This window comes from Onychostoma macrolepis, chromosome 14 (genome assembly GCF_012432095.1).
Source record: "Onychostoma macrolepis isolate SWU-2019 chromosome 14, ASM1243209v1, whole genome shotgun sequence".
Lineage (NCBI taxonomy): Eukaryota > Metazoa > Chordata > Actinopteri > Cypriniformes > Cyprinidae > Onychostoma > Onychostoma macrolepis.
The window spans coordinates 7,997,826-8,014,486 of record NC_081168.1 but is presented as its reverse complement, the minus strand read 5'-3'; the positions used below and the strand labels follow the sequence as shown (position 1 = coordinate 8,014,486).

Genomic DNA, 16,661 nt, shown 5'->3' with positions numbered 1-16,661 from the left:
TAGCTAATACTACAAGGTGTTTTAATATCCGTAGAGAATAGCCTGTGAACAAGTGCCGATCATACAGCACCCTTTATTAGAATCGAATCAGCCGCATTTTACATAACTACATCTCAATAGCCTGCTTAGGCAGTGAGAGAAACATGTCTTTTTCCAAACATAAGATCACCATATTGTAGAGCATATACGACTGTCTTTTTTTTTTTTTTTTTAACCACATGGTTTCTGTTTATTATAGCCGTTGGTATCCTGGTTCACAACAAAGGATACATTTTTAAAGTGAATCTGTCAGTGTTGTTCATTCATGAATTGTATGCGTGTCCCTTGAGAGGTGTTAAGGTCGTCATGTTGCTCTTCCTGTTTTCATTACTGTAGTGTTTTTTGTAATGCAAAATATTCTTTAAATTTGCTCATTGTACAAATGTTTTGATTATGGGTTGTGCCCTAAAAAGGCGGTGGTGGATAGTTGTCGTCTGAATGAGCATTCATTTTAAAGGGCGTGCAGGTTTCTTTAGGATGAGTTGTTTACTTAAATAAACTTTATCTTGTCAAATGTTACGTTCGGTTCACTGGTTTAAAAATGTTATTTGTTGGTTTCCTGTGCTTTCATTTGCTAACATCTATAGAAATTTATTTTGTTTTTGTTTTAACGAAATGCTTCCTTTGAGCTTTGCTTTTAAACCTTAAAGGGACAGTCTACCTAAAAATACAAATTCTGTCACGCAAAAGAAGACATAACAGCTTCAGTCGCCAGTTTAAACAAAAAGTGAATGGTGACTGAGTCTTTCAGCCCCTGTAATATTCTGCCCAGCGTCTCTTTTACTCTTCCAGTGAAGAATGAAAGCCACACAGGTTTAAGGAACAACATGGGCGAGTAATGCAAGAAATTGTATTTTAGGGTGAACTGTCCCTTTAAGATTTTTCATAACGGGAAACCGGTCACCCAAACTGTGGTTAAGATTTAGAGGCATAAAACGAAAGACGAACGTCATTTATCTTCTGAAAACATTTCCAGAGAAAAATACTATAAATAACAAAGTACATTTGCGAAACTCAATGACGTCATAGAGGACTTTGGCGGAATTCCTGAAGCCCTCCAGTATCCCAGCATTCAACGCGCCCTTGCAGCGTATTGTTGACAAAGAAAAAGAAAACGGGGTGGGATTTGAAAGAAATATCGTTAAACGGTAAACGGGAGTGAGGTAAACATATATGTTTATTAACTGTTTTCGATATACCTTATTCTTTAAATAACGTAATTAAGTAACGTGAGATTAAACGGGGTGTTATCTCGAATTTACCATATTGTTATGTTAGCACCATTATGTTAACCATACCAGCAATACGTTAGCATCCAGTGCATCTAGTGAACAATACTAAACATTATATCTATTGTATTTGAACAAGTAACAATATTTGCAAGCGGAACGTCTTATTAAATGGTTAGTTACTGTGGAGAACTGAAATGACAACGTTTGCTAATCATATTTCAGGCAGATACATCGTTCTTGCATTCTGTTTAACATTAGACATCCCAGTTTGCGGTCGCAAATGGACGCTTTAATGTGTAGGTTTATTCAAATATGAATGTCATATTACATACAGCGATCTCTCTGCTAATAGTCAGCAAAACACAATAGGCTTCAAGAGGACAAAAGGTCTGTCGGGACGTTATCCGATCTGCTCTAGACATTCTCTAGCTAGACATCAATCATTGATTGGGATTTGAGTATTATACAGAGGACACTCACGGGGGGTTTTAGTATTTAGTTGAGGAGTAGCGTAGTTTTTTACGTGTCTGTTGGGTGTATTTATCTGACATTTGTAAAAGCCAGTTAAATTCATCTCTGGGCTGATATTTGAGAGCAGACACTCTTGTATTTGCCAGCTCTCCTGCTGTGTCATTGACCTCACTAGTATGATGTTAGAGACGGTTAGGTTTGATGTTATTTATTTATTGCTTGTTTAGATCGTATTGCGAAACCCTTGAGTTTCAGACGAATTCAGTAAACACGGTCACATGACTAGCCACGTGGAGACAGGAGCTTGTTTTGTACAGAGATCTGGGCCATCATCCATTAATCATTATTACATTGACACCATTATCAGATTATATTGACACCATTATCAGATTATATTGACACGTGCCTTGCATTTCCCTTTTGCTTTCGTTTTATTTACCTGCATATCTATATTAGCAGCTAAATCATAAAGTATTTTTATATAAACAACAGCTTTTCAGGTCATGCTTGTGTTTAATTCAGTTTTCTGCAGCATGATTATTCTCATGCCAAAAATAAGTCTGGGAGAAACTGTTGTTACTTAGAATTATTAATGTAATTTATGTAAACATCCTGTTGCAGTAGTTCTCTGCTGCTTTTGTTTTTTGACAGATTTTGCCAAGTTGCCTTCAACTCAAACACTGAGATTTACTAATATTACAATGAACTTCACAGGCATGACAATATGATATAACAGTATGGTACAATAATTATCAAGAAGACACATTGAATTAGATAATCAATCATTTTGGTTTCTGAATGGTTATGAATTCTGATCATCAAAATAACAGCTGATCATTTACAGTGAAAGTATTTACAGCTTTTCTATTCATGCATGTGTTTGCTTCACTTTTCTGAAGAATACTTTGATTATTTTCATTCCGCAAATAAATCTGTTGTTACTTAGACTTATTCATGCTGTCAGATGTAATTTATTTAAACCTCCTGTTGCGTTAGTTCGCAGCTGGTTTTGTTTTAGGATTCAGATTTTATGTCACTTTGCCCAGCACTGTACCAAAGTTGTTTATTGTACAAAAAAATGTCTTTCAGATCAAATATTGACATATTACCACAAACTGCACGAGCCTAACAACATGATAAATTATTAACATGACACATGAAATGGGATAATTGATCATTTTAGTTTCTAAATAGTTATAAAGTCGGATCATTTAAATAACAGCTGATAATTCACAGTAGAAAATGTTTTTTGCACTCGAATGCTTGTCAAACAGTCTGTTCTTGGTATCTGACTGGTTTGGCTGCTTTTTTCTAGTTGACACATGAATCTGTGCCAAAAATAGATTTACAGTTTGATATAATGTGCAGCCTTTGAAGTCAAGGCTGATATGGAAAGACTATTTTAGTCATGCACAATTATATAGTTTCATTATGTGAATTTAGCATTTAGCCATCTGCATTAGTACAGACCTGTGATGCGTTTCCCAAAACCATCGTAAGCTTAAGTTGATCGTAGCTCCACTGGTTTCAAAGGGTCTACAATGTACTTAAGCTTACGATGCTTTTGGTAAACTCAGCCCTGGATCATTTTTTGGTCATGACCCACTATTTTTACCTCTGTGTTTTTTGAAAGGAGTCTCTTATGCTCACCAAGGCTGCATTTATTTGATTAAAATACAATAAAAGCAGTAATATTGTGAAATATTATTACAATTTAAAAAAGAACTGGTTTCTCTTTAAATATATTTTAAAATGTAATTTATTCCAGTAATGCAAAGCTGAATTTTCAGCATCATTACCACAGTCTTCAGCATCACATGATCCTTCAGAAATCATACTTAATATTTTTATGGACGCTTTGTGGATTTTTTTGATTAATAGAAAGTTTAAAAGAACAGAATTGATTTGCAATATAAATCTTTTGTATCATTATAATAGTCTTTATCAAAAGTTACAGCAATGCATTAATTGCTTACTGACGCCAAACTTTTGAACGGTAGTGTTACAGTTACACATTTACACATAGTGACTTCAGCCATTCAGTTCACACTAAACGTGGGTTTTTGTGTTTTTTGATGTTCTATTTTTATTATTATGACAAGCTTTGTTATTTTTATTTAAACATATTATTTGTATTTCTGCCTCCTGTTGTCTGTTATGATGAAATGGCCCCATTTCTGTCATTTCAGAGGTGATGGTCATGCTGCCAAAGAGCTGAACTGGCTGCATTTAGAACTGGATCTCTGCACCGTTTCAGCCCAGAGACGGAGTGGGAATACGATAAAGGGAGGAGGTCGTGAGCTCAGCTGGAGCCAATGCAGCAGCAGAGCCGGCAGCCTGACCTAGTGGAGGGAAGCCTTCCAGTGTTTGTGTTCCCCACTGAGCTGGTGTTCTACGCAGATGAGCAGGCTTCACATAAGCAGGTGCTCACCCTCTACAACCCTTATGAGTTTGCTCTTAAATTCAAAGGTGAGTCATACATTTTATTTTACTACCCATAGTGTGTTGCAGTGGTCCTTCCTTTCTTAACTGTTTGTTGTTCCATCAGTTTTGTGCACAGCGCCAAACAAATATGCCGTGGTGGATGCCACTGGTGCTGTTAAACCACAATGTTGCGTGGATATGTAAGTTTCCAGGTCTTACACAATATTTTAAACAGAAAAATGTAATTTCGATTTGTTTCAGCCTTTCACAAGCTTCCATTTCTTATGATTTTCACCCGAACAGTGTGATCCGCCATAGGGATGTGCGGGCCTGTCATTACGGGGTGATTGATAAGTTCCGGCTGCAGGTGTCTGAGCAGAGTCAGAGGAAGGCTTTGGGCAGGAAGGAAGTGATGGCCACTCTGCTGCCCTCCGCCGCTCAGGAGCAGCCCCAGGTCCGGCCCCAGGAGGAGGAGCGCAGGATGAAGGAGCAGCTTGCTGACAGAGTGTTCTTTGAGCAGACTGCATTCCAGACAGGTGCATTTTATAGTCAACGTGAATTTATGTTCTTAATACGCATTCTTGGTTCCTGCTGTGATTGATTCATAGCTTGTAATCTTTCATCATTCAGTTCAACACTTCATTTTTTTAAACATCCAATCCACCAGCCACTAAAAACTTTTTATAATCCAGGGAATTCACTAAGAATAAAATTATGTCTCAGCATTTTGCTTGTTGTTGAAACTCTTGTTTCAATCAGAAACGCATCACAATATTAAAGTAAAATGGAAGTACAGTATAAATAATTATAAATTTATATATATTATTATCTATTTTATATATATTCATATTACATATTACTTAATTTTATATATATTAAATTTTAAAAGTTGTTATTATTATTATTAAAAGTTACTGTTTATTTATTGAAATTTAGCAATGTGTTTAATATTTGCCAGAAGTAATACTTCTGTTTTTTTATTAAATGGTAAGTTTTTAAAGAAAACAAATTTTAGAATACTGTTGTACATTTTAACATATGTAGAGAGAGAAAGAAGATAAGCAGGGATCCAAGATGATTGGGACAATTATTGACCCCAAAAATATATATTATAAAAGAAAACACACACTTGTGCCAACCAAAACTGAAAGTCTTATTACAGGAGCCATCACACAGTAGAGAAGAATGTCAAAATTAACTATCTTCTAGTATGCAGGGAGTGTACCCCAAATTTTATAAAAGTTCTTGGAAGAGCCCCTCATTGAATATCTAATTCTTTCCAGTTTGATAAAGTGAAAAACGTAATTAATGCACAAGGAGTGAGTAGGTGGAGCAGATGACTTCCAATGCAGTAAAATCCGGCGTCTGGCCAGGAGGGACACAAAAGCCACAAAATCTGCCTTGTATCCTGAACAGCGAACTGACAAAGGAAGTGTACCAAACAGTGCTGTTATAGACACAGGTTTAATTGCTGTCCCAACTACTTGAGACATTGTCTCAAATATTTCCAACCAATATCCATATAGAGTTGGCCAGAACCAAAACATATGTGCCAGGGTTGCAGGAGCCTGACGACAACGGTCACAGATTTTTTTTTACTTTTACTTTTCTATTTTCAAAATGCTTTTCTTTTTCAAAACAACTTTTTGTTTCACAAAAATATAATTTGTAACAAGCTTGAAGCTATAATACTGGTGTAATATAACTCATAAATTCATAAATGCACTTTTGCTTGAAAATAACTGCTGAACTGATTAGTTGGTAGCTTTGAGCTGTATTAAAGCTGTTGCTGTTAACTCCTTTTCCCACTGGGTGGAGTCAGAGAGCTGTATTATTTTTATTGTTTGGTGGTTTGCTTTCATTTTAAAAGCATCTGCTTCTTCCTTTTCTGTGTTTGCACAGAGAGCCGTACAGTGTCCGGGGGCCCCAGCCTCCTCACTGTCCTTTTAGGCCTGGTGTGTATGGCGGCCCTTATGCTCCCAACTCTGGGAGAGCAGGAATCCACAGTGCCTGTCTACCTCCACTTAAGTGTTAACAAGAAACTTGTAGCTGCTTATGTTTTAGGTGAGTCGCAAAAAAAAGCATCATATTGCAAATATATATTGTCTTGTGTGCTTTATCATGATTTCATTCCTATGTCGCACAGGTCTTCTTACAATGGTTATTCTGCGCACTTGAAGTGCTCTTGGAAACGATCTTGTTGAAAGGAACTAAAACGATGAAGAGGGGAGATATGGACATTAACACAGCCAGGAGGGTTGTGAGGATGGGGGGGAAGCACGTCTGAGAAACTCCCTATAAACAGGAACTAACTTCTTAAATGATCATCACAAGCTCACAGACACAATGAAGACACAAAGATCCATGGGCGAGGGGAGGGGACCGCTCTGTGTTTACAGGCCGAACAGTGACTGAGCTGGCATTGAATCCGGCTGACTATTATGTTAAGTGGGAGGGGGTGTAGACAAACATGAATACATTAAATTAAATGTGTTGTTATACGTCATATTCGGTGTCTGTGGCTTTTGTTGCTTTTCTCAAGACTGAAAATGGCTTTTATGTTCTGTTTGTCCACTGTTTAAATCTTGTGCACAGTAATCTCTATAGATGCCACATCAAATAAAGAAATTGATTGTTAAAAGCATTTCCTAGACACACTTCTATGTTCATAAGTATTGGTAGTAACATTAATTTCTGAATCATAGTTCAGTCGGTTTAGGAAGCAATATGTAACAGGAGTGTGATTAATGTTTGTTTAGAACAGGATTAGATGCTCAGTAAGCTGGCATTTATTCAGTGTTTTTACTTGGCTTGTTTAAATGCTTTTTTTTTTTAAGTTACAACAGATTGAAGAACAAGTTTGAATATTAATGGCTCTCTCCACACTCTCTATCAGAAACTGTATAAGAAACCCCTTCGTAACTAGTTTCTATATTACCCACGGTAATATAATGCATGGTTTTGAGTTAGTTACATTCTATTATTATATTCAGCAAGGGTGCATTATCTTGATTAAGTGTGACAGAAAAGACATTTATAATGTTTAAAAGATTTCCATTTCAAATGTTATTCTTTTGCATTTCTGTTCATCAAAGAGCTGCAAATCTGTATTTTAGAACGATTTCTGAAGAATCATGTGACACTGAAGACAGGAGTAATGATGCTGAAAATTCAGCTTTGCGTCACAGGAATAAATTACTTTCAAAATCTATTAAAATACTAAACAGTGATGTTTAATTCAATTATAATAGTTATTACCATTTTTGCTGTTTCTGGTTTAAAAAAAAAAAAAAAAAAAAGCAGCTTTGGTGAACATAAACAGACTTTCAGAAACATTAAAAATAGTTAACTGATACAAAGCACCCACTGTAAAGCAGAAAGATTCATTATGACTGTAAATGAAGTGCAATGACACAAAAAGAGACCGTAGAGTACATTTTAACACCCGTTATGACCATTGTGTTTTTGAAGACAATAACCAGACGGTCAAAAACAAATAAGTTTGATGTCACAAGAAAAGGCAACAAAATAGCTGGGCAAATAATTTATTTCTGACATCTGGAAGTCTCTGGTATGATGGGAACAAGATTTGTTCAGAGAGCACAACTACACGTCCTCATGACAGCACTCAGGTCCTCCTCAACAGAGTTCATGTGCACAGGCTTTAAAAGTACTGCATGAGGCGGATAGGACAGAGTAAAATCATTAAATAAAGAATTCGACACGTCCACAGGACAAAAAACAAACCAGCAAAGCAAACTACAAATACACGTCACCCATCACTACAGGACAGAATCTGGATCTACACGACCCACTTACTGTATTTTTGTTTGCAAAGACATTCAGAAAAAGATTTACACTGCGGTTTCACTTTTCTTACGTGAAGAAAAAAACCTCACTCTTTCAATTCACTTAAAGAAAAAAAAAAAAAGATTTTACAATCACTTTCTTGCACAGAAAAATGAATTTATGATACATCATATCATGCTCGAGGAAATAAAGCAATTTCTTGTAATGAAATTTAGAAAACCATTTACAAAAGAAAATATTTCCTAAAGTAACTACACCCCCAAAACAAAGAACTCCTACAATTACAGTTGTACATTTCTCTTATATACAAATTTAAATGGCACACCGTTTCGGGATCAGTAGATTACATTTAAAACTCCACAAGTAACATTTTTGATGAGAGGGTTTTGTTTCTTTGCACTTCTGCTCCACATTTTAAACTGTCAAACGTATGACTGTTAACAGCCTCTGAAAAACACTGAAAATGCTTTTAACTGCACCTGTAGAGCGCATTCTCCTCCAAATCCTCCCCGAATAACAAACGGGGCAAAGCCACTGTGTGAAAAGTAAAAACATACAATGGACATCATTCATCCCAGCCCCGGATGTTTTGCTCCATTCTCTTAACAACACGGCTGTACGCATGTCTTTAGGTTGACTAACATCAACAGGCAGTTTAGTTTCTCTGTAGTGTTCAAATCGAGGGTTTAGTGGTTACCAACAGCTGCAATATTAAATCCCATCTGCAGTAGTTGTGTATAGCAACCATGAATATCATTCTAACAGAGAATGAAGTGCCAAGCTCTTGGAGAGAAGAAAAAAAAAAAAAAAAAAAAAAAAAAGGAAACGTTTCCTCCACCTACTTGAAAATCAAGAAAAGGCCATTCCTGAAAAACTATATACGCCGATTCAGACCAAAACCCAAAATGAAATCCTGCCCCTTTAAAGTGCAGTTGCACCGCTAATAAAACTCCAGAAGAGGCTGCCTCTGCATGTTTTGCCACAAATTTTATGTACATACTTACATACAAATAAAAGCAAAAAAATAAGTTAAATTCTCTCACACCATACCGGTTGGCAAGCTGAGATTGTAAATCAAAGAACGTGCCTGTAGTTGTTGTTCTCCTGTTTATAGCGGTTTTCTTTTCGATGCGTTATCAAAGAGATAATTGCCCCATTAGGGAACCAAAACAAAAAACTAAATCCACGATCCTCCTCTGTGATGTCCTTCGCTTTGATACAGATCTATACACCATGTTTTACATCTATTTATAGCAGCTGATGCAAAAAACATCCACAGTCTCTCCATGCCCTTAGGGTCTGTCCCACACGGAAAACTCTTGCGCCTCGCTTTAAATGTAACGTAATAGGACAATTCAGAAAAACAACGAAAGCCATTTTGGGAAGGCATTGGGAACAAAAGTAAAATGAGTGGAAAGGGGCCCCGAGAAGCAGCCCAGTCCTCCTGTGATGTCTATGATGCTCAGCGGATCACTTAGGGGAGAGGTCCTGAAGTGGCGTGAGGGGCGAGTTACTGGAGGAGGGCGACACTCCTTCCATCTTGGCGGGAGAGTCTGAGGAGGAGCCAACGCTACTGAGACTCCCATCCAGAAGATCTGGAGACAGACTGCTGGACAGACACAAATAGAAAGCATGTTAAAGGCAGGTCTTCTTTCACAGCTGGAATCCATTCACAACAAAAGAAAATGAGCCTGCTGCGGAGTAAAGCTTCCCCAAATAATTACGCCAGAATTATACTGTGAATGGACTCACGTCAAAATATAAATCTCTAAAATGACTGTAAGTGACTTTAAAACCATTGAGGTTGATTTCTATATTCCAGTAGATGAGACTTGATTCAAACTTCAATTTAACAGCAATATTCAAAGTAATATGCTAGTACACACAATAATTAAATTAGCAATATAAATGAATCTAAATAAATCAGCAACATGCAGCCATAACACTATATGCAGTGTTTTTGTTTGTTTTTTTAAACAAGTCATTATTAAAATAATTGGCAAGAAAAAGAAAATTCTCTACTTTTTTGTCTTTTTAGTTTTTGATCATTTAATAATAATTGACATAGTAGACGTTAATGTTGCCACAGTACTGGAATTTCTAAATATCCATGTTCAATACCATGAGGAAATACGGCCACAAAATAAAGGGCATAAAAATTAAACAGCATCTAATTTTCAGCATTTAATTTACTTTTGATCAGTCAAAATATTTCTTAGCACTTGAAACTCTTAATATTAGTACTACACTAATTATTATTATAGAAATATTACTATTCTAAAGGTGACATATCATGAAAATCTGACTTTCCATGAAGTGCAATAATCGGGTGCATCTACCAACCCAGAAAACGTGATTTTTTTTTTTTTTTTTGGTTTGGCAAGCCTTTCTCTGCAAGCTTGTGAAAAAACGAGCCGCTCAGATTTCATCAAGGGGGATCTCAATATAATATTACCGCCCCTTAATCTGCAAGTTTCCACCCACGGTGCCGCCAGTTCTAACGCCATAATGAAAGTTGAAGCAAAGCATGCTAACTGTTCTGTCTGTGCACAGAACACCATTTAGAGTCCCAGCCTCAGGAGACGAGAGCAGTGGATTTATTGATGTACTGTATATTACGCTGCTGCCACACAGAGCTAACATAAAAATCAGATTTCTTTCCCAGCTGTTTACCGTCACAGACATAACTGACTGTTTTTGTAATTCGTGTGTATTTGACCGTTTAAGCGCAGTAAGACATGAAAGAATTTAGTTTAGTACTCGCATACCATGTGACAGCCGCTTTCTGTGCACGTGCTTCAGATGCGTGCGGTCAAAAAAAAAAAAAAATACATACAAGAAGTTCAAACTAATGGTTTAAAACATTATCTCAGCACAATAGACATGATAATCAAAACCAAACAGACATTTTTTTGGCAGAGTATCTGAGGTACGAGCTATAAAGGCACTGTCCTATTCTGGAAAAGGAGACATGCACAAAAACGGCGTGTTTCTGCTTCCACTCAAAAATGGCCGTATTCAAAGTGATATAATAAATGATCTGTGGGGTGTTTTGAGCCAAAACTTCACAGATACATGCTGGGGACACCTGAGACTAATTACATCTTGTAAAAAGGGGCATACTAGGTCTCCTTCAATACAAACTCCAAAAAAATATAATAAATAAATAGTAGCATTTCACCTTACAGTAGTAAAATTACAATACTTATGTCTTCACTTTCAAGAGTTATGTTTTATCCTGGAAAAGTACAGGGAAACTAGTTTCTATGACAGTGGTTTACACTTACGACAAATCGTGGACAGACAGACACGCTGAAAACACTGGATCATGTGCTGCAAGTGTGTAAATGAATAGAGTGCTGCGCTTCACTCGGAATTAGGCAATGCAATGGACAATATACTTCTTAAACTACACACACCACAGGTGGTATGTCAACTCACTGTCAGAGAGAAGAAGAGTGAGCGAAAGTGTGCAACTTGTATCGATACTGGGAAAAACGAGTAATGGAAGTTTCAAATATTCAGATGAATTGATATATACACCATTGTTTTGTTGGACAACACTAGTTGACAGATTAAAGATGGAGAGTTTATAACCCAAAAACAAAGTACTCATACACTTCACATATTATAATGTACTCAATTAAAATAAGCCCATGTTGAAAACTCACCATGTATTAAGTTCAGGCGAGTGGGACACCTCTGTGGACAGCATGTTGGTGGTTCCCTGAAAGAGTCTCTTGGGCTGGCTTTCTGTCTCCATTTCACCTGAGAATCCGCCAAGAGATTTTACTTTTTTAGGCATCCCAGTTGTAACGACATTACAAAACAGTGTCAAGTGTGCTCCCTTACTTTTGCGTTTGAGAGGGCCCAGAATACCAGGCCTGATGCAGTTGATCGGGCTCTGACTCCTCCTGCTGGGCAAACGTTTGATGAAAGTGACATCAGCTACTCAACTTGATATCCTACACTATAGTAAAACTACTCTATGCCTAATATCAGCAGAAAATGTTCCTACGGTGGCGGTAGGCCTGAACAAAACTTACCTGAAGCGGCGTGTTGGGCTGGGAACAGGGCTGGGCGTCAATCCGTTACTGGTCACCAGGATTTGAAGAGACGGAGAGAAACACTGCTGCTCATTGAACAGAGAGAAGTCAGTCAACACATTAAACCTTAAATAGCAACAACAGTACAGGAAGTTATTCATTTTAAAAACAAAGGAAGAGATACCTTCTTTCCGATCCCTCTGGTGGGCGAAGGAGCAGGAGACACAGGCACAAAATCAATCCGCTTCGGAGATGACGATGAAGACTTCTCAAGATCATTATCACTCTATACAATCAAAGCATAACCATAGAAATCATCAATATGGCAGTATTATTACAGCTAATTAACCACTTTATTATTAATGCATTGTTGGAGTATTATACTACCAATCCAGACTGTTCTTGAGAGACTGGTGGCCCTGTTGACTCCATGAGCTTTTTTCTAGCATGCTTCTATTTTCTCTTCCACAAACCCATCAACAGGGGAAAGAGGAAGTGTAGCAACATAGCTACCGCATGCATCATAATATTATCTGAGTGAGACATCGTCTCAGTTGTTGTTACAATAGTGATTATTCAGGGTTTTAAAAAAAAAAAACACTTTATTTTACAGTATTATTATTAATAATATACACGCTGTTTAATAGTTTGGGTCAGCAAGTTTAATACATTTATTCAGCAAGGACACTAATTTTATCAAAAATGATAGTAGTAAAGACATTTATAGCGTTACAAAAGATTGCTTAAAAGAACGCAAAAGTAACCTGGATTAAAAAAAAAGGTTTGAGCAGCAAATCAGAACAATATAATGATTTAAGGATCATGGTGACACTGACAACTTGAGTAATGAGTGCTGAAAATGTAGCTTTGCCATCATAGGAAGAGATTACATTTTGAATATATATTCAAATGGAAAAAGATGTATATATGTATGTGTATATATATATATATATAAACCTTAAATGACCTCAAACATTTGAACGGCATTGTATATTATTTTTTTCAGGCTCTTACCAGACTAAGACTTTCCTCCCAAGACTGGCTCATCTGCATGGCTGCCTGTACTTCTCTACATTATGAGGGAAAAAAATAAACACAGACACGAAGAAATTAATAGAGGTCACTAAACACTGACATTATTCCATCCAACCAATCCCCAGAGTCCAGCAGTCTAACAGAAGCCCTCATTTCAGCGTGTGCAGCACACGCCGGGCTCTACCTGTCAATTATTGTTATGAACACTGCAAGCAGACAAAACCTGCTGTCAGCAACTGATAAATGAGAAACCAATGCCCTGGAGGTTCAGCAGATGTGAGCTCTTACCGTTCATGAGCAGTTTCACGGTTCATCACATCAACACCCTCTTCCTATAAATGAACAAGCATGTACAGAATCCCTACATGAGCAAACACATCAACACCAAGAAACTCATTGTACATATCTAGAACGCCATGTTGGAGTGCGGTACTACCAACCAGTCTTAAGTCTGAAAGACTGGTGGTTTGCGATAACTCCAAAATGTAATTTTAGCATGTACTTTTAAACACACACTCCCATATGCACATATATAGGAGTAGTGAGTCTGACATGCAATGAAAAGCCATATTTCACGCTACATTGATGCAAACTTTATACCTGTTTGATCCTCTGTAGTCTTGTGCTAGGAACACGTACTGGTGAAGATGGAACCTAAATAGCATGAATATTCAAATAAGCAAAATGCATTAAACAAACCATACCAATCGGCACATTAAAAACACATTCTGCTGCAACTCTTTACATACCACATTGGGTCGAACAACAGTAGTACTGTTTCTTCTGCTGCGGAGAACCTCTCTCTGGAACACCTGAGAAGCATCACTGGGGAAAGAGAAGACCTTTTTAACATCAGCATATACTAAAAACTACTCATTTAAACTTTAAAGTCATGATAAAAAGGAGCAAGTAGTGACAGGCCCGTATTGCAACGTATATCTGGGTGTATCAGATAGTGTGGGGAAAATCTAGGGCAGGGATTTGGTTCTGAGAAGAGATTCAGAGATGTTGGCGTTGCACTTTAAATTGCAGGCAGAGGGTGGGGTTTAAACGTTAAATAACTGGAGAAGTCCTGCATGTGTCACCAGAGAGAAGTCTGGTGTTTCACCGGAAGGTCTAGTTCTGACATTTTAATTAAACAAGGTCAAAACGTGTTTTAAAAATTTAAACCTGTACAAAGTAAACTATGCATTTAGAGTAAATATTATATTTAACACCATTGAAGTACTAACGTGTAGTTTTATACTACCAACAGTCTGTTCTTGAGAGACTGGTGGCCCTGATAACTCAAAACATGTTATTCTAGCATTGCTTCATATCTCTCCTCTCTATCAGTGAGAGAGCAACCACAACAGTCATGCATGGTATCTCTCAACACTTAGTAAGCTATCTAGCATTTTAGACATCAAAAATAGTGTAGAAACATGATGCCCCAAAATTATATGCATCCCTGTTTGCAAACCAAAAAAGTTCACCAAAAATGTGCTGAAAATTCTCACCCACTGGCAATCCAAGATGTAGATTAGTTTGTTTCTTCATCAGAACAAATTTGGAGAAGCTTACATCACTTGCTTACAAATGGATCCTCTGCAGTGAATGGGTACCGTCAGAATGAGAGCTCAAATGAATGGTTTTAAAGTTAAAAATATATTAATGGATTTATTAGAAAAAAAATGCAGGTTTTTGCTTTACAAGTGGATTACGTGTGTATTGTGATGTTTTTATCAGCTGTTTGGACTCATTCTGATGGCACCCATTCACTACATTGGTGGATCCATTGGAGTTTAAATTTTGTAAAGCAACATTTCTTCAAACCTGTTCTGATGAACAAACTCATTTACATCTTGGATGGCCTGAGAGTGGAGCACATTTTCAGCAAATGTTAATTTTTGGGTGAAATATTCCGTTAAACTGTATTTTCCAGATGGTAGACCATCTACCAGGTTCCAAAAACTAGCTTGACCACTTTGAACTGGTTTAGCTAGTTTGAACCAATTAGAAAACGGTCAGCTACCAGCTTAAGCTGGATCTTTCAGCATGGTCAAGTAGGCAGCTCACCAGGTTGAAAGACACATTCAATAATATACCAATATAATACATTTACTAGTCTAAATATCACAAGATATGCAATCAGTAGTCACCTCAGGCCGTTTATCATGGGTTCGCTGTTAGATCGTCTCAAGTGCCCATCGCTCTGAACAAGGGACGACGGGATATCCAGATCTAACTCCATCTTCTCTTGTGACATGATTCCTTGATTGTTCATCTTTATTGTCCTTGTACGTATGCCGCAAAAAAGCACGCAGGTTGCAAAGCTACATCGTTGAAAGCCACAAAGCAGATCAATGTTACAGTTCACTATGTGCTCATTTTGCAGCCTATATAGAAAGGCTGAGACTTCTGTCGCTGTTGTTTAGGGTCAATGTAGGTCTCGATCAAAGCCTAAGGAAGTGATCTGTGGGTTTCTGCAAACCAACATTCTGCTTGTTCGATCTGCACCGCGTTTCTTTCTATAAAACTCTCCACGTTCTGGTCCAAACTTGTAGATCCAGCGACTGGTTAGCTGCGAGCTAATATGTGAAAGGGGTTTGGCCCATGCTCACCATTCCTGTGCTGTTAGCTTAGCTTGATGGCGCACGAGAACCTAAAACAGAGCAACTCCGGTCAGATAACTACAATTCTAGGAGTGCGTGTGGAAAGGATGAATGAAAGTCAACAATTCAAAGCAGGAAACCATGAAGGTTAAATCGTTAAACCTTGAGAGCAACAATAACAAGAGCTGAAGGCACAACAATGTTCAGCTGGCCATCATCATGTTGCTAACTAGCTTGCGGTTCGTGATGGGTTGCTGGGCAAACGCATGTAAATCTCAAGGCAAGCGCGCGGCTCCTCTCCGACATCTTCTGTTTTCCAGTTTGGCCTGTCAGTATCCAGTTGGATGAGTTTGTAAGTTAGTCGCGTCAATCATAGATTAGCATATTCTGTTTATCTATTTTCTGGACGCCGCAACATACCCACAGCTCAGCTAAGAGTCCCGCCCCTTCTGTTCCTACCGGACTGACTGACAGCATCGTGAACCAATCAGAAACTCGACGGCCACCGGCGTTCCTTTTTGAATGGCAACCGTTCGGGGAACTAGCCAATGGAATCACACTTCCTGGAGACGTTTCCTAGGCACGTCTCATTGTGCCCTTGCGCACGCCGTTTAACGCATGCGCATTCTCTTCGTTGCTTTGAAATAAGCCAAACTTTAAACCCTTTTGAAAGACACATTAAAACTTGTGATATACGTACACCACAGTTAACCTTATGCATATGTAACGAATTCTGTTTACTAATAACTAGCATGTATAAAATACAGTCTTAGATTTATTTTTAATATAATAAATTGCAGAGACTTGAAAACTGTCAATACTTGCCTCAGAATGATTCACACCAAGTGTGTCTTCCACTTTTGGCCTTGGTGTTTTGTTTATCCACCACCAAAATAATTTGATATATATATATATATATATATATATATATATATATATATATATATCCTTGTGTACAGTGTTTTACATCTGATTTCTCAGATTTGAAGCTTCATAGAACAAAAAAATAT

The 16,661-nt window shown here is 37.5% G+C and overlaps 2 protein-coding genes and 1 non-coding gene across 6 annotated transcripts; 1 reads left to right on the top strand and 2 right to left on the bottom strand.

The window, feature by feature from the left end:
* The first annotated feature begins 952 nt into the window (after positions 1-952).
* Positions 953-8,802, top strand: mospd1 (motile sperm domain containing 1). The gene is made up of 6 exons (XM_058797399.1): positions 953-1,202; positions 3,932-4,211; positions 4,291-4,366; positions 4,470-4,702; positions 6,069-6,230; positions 6,313-8,802. Exons 2-6 carry the CDS (start codon positions 4,058-4,060, stop codon positions 6,342-6,344), a joined length of 657 nt encoding a protein of 218 aa, XP_058653382.1. The 5' UTR covers positions 953-1,202; positions 3,932-4,057; the 3' UTR covers positions 6,345-8,802.
* pabir2 (PABIR family member 2) lies at positions 6,311-16,147 on the bottom strand. 4 transcript variants are annotated; one of them, XM_058797396.1, is made up of 10 exons: positions 15,199-16,147; positions 13,807-13,882; positions 13,658-13,711; positions 13,346-13,389; positions 13,037-13,091; positions 12,207-12,308; positions 12,023-12,108; positions 11,829-11,893; positions 11,648-11,744; positions 6,311-9,582 (listed from the first exon to the last, which is right to left on the bottom strand). In XM_058797396.1, the coding sequence occupies exons 1-10, from the start codon at positions 15,321-15,323 to the stop codon at positions 9,447-9,449; spliced, it is 840 nt and encodes a 279-aa protein (XP_058653379.1). In that variant the 5' UTR covers positions 15,324-16,147; the 3' UTR covers positions 6,311-9,446. The 4 variants fall into 4 exon arrangements, with proteins under 4 accessions (XP_058653379.1, XP_058653381.1, XP_058653377.1 ...); XM_058797398.1 differs by having other exon boundaries at positions 11,829-11,890; positions 15,199-16,146; XM_058797394.1 differs by having other exon boundaries at positions 6,311-9,585; positions 15,199-16,145.
* LOC131553987 (small nucleolar RNA U109) lies at positions 12,388-12,544 on the bottom strand. Its single transcript, XR_009274310.1, has one exon. It is a non-coding gene; the product is annotated as a small nucleolar RNA U109 (small nucleolar RNA).
* Positions 16,148-16,661: the final 514 nt, after the last annotated feature.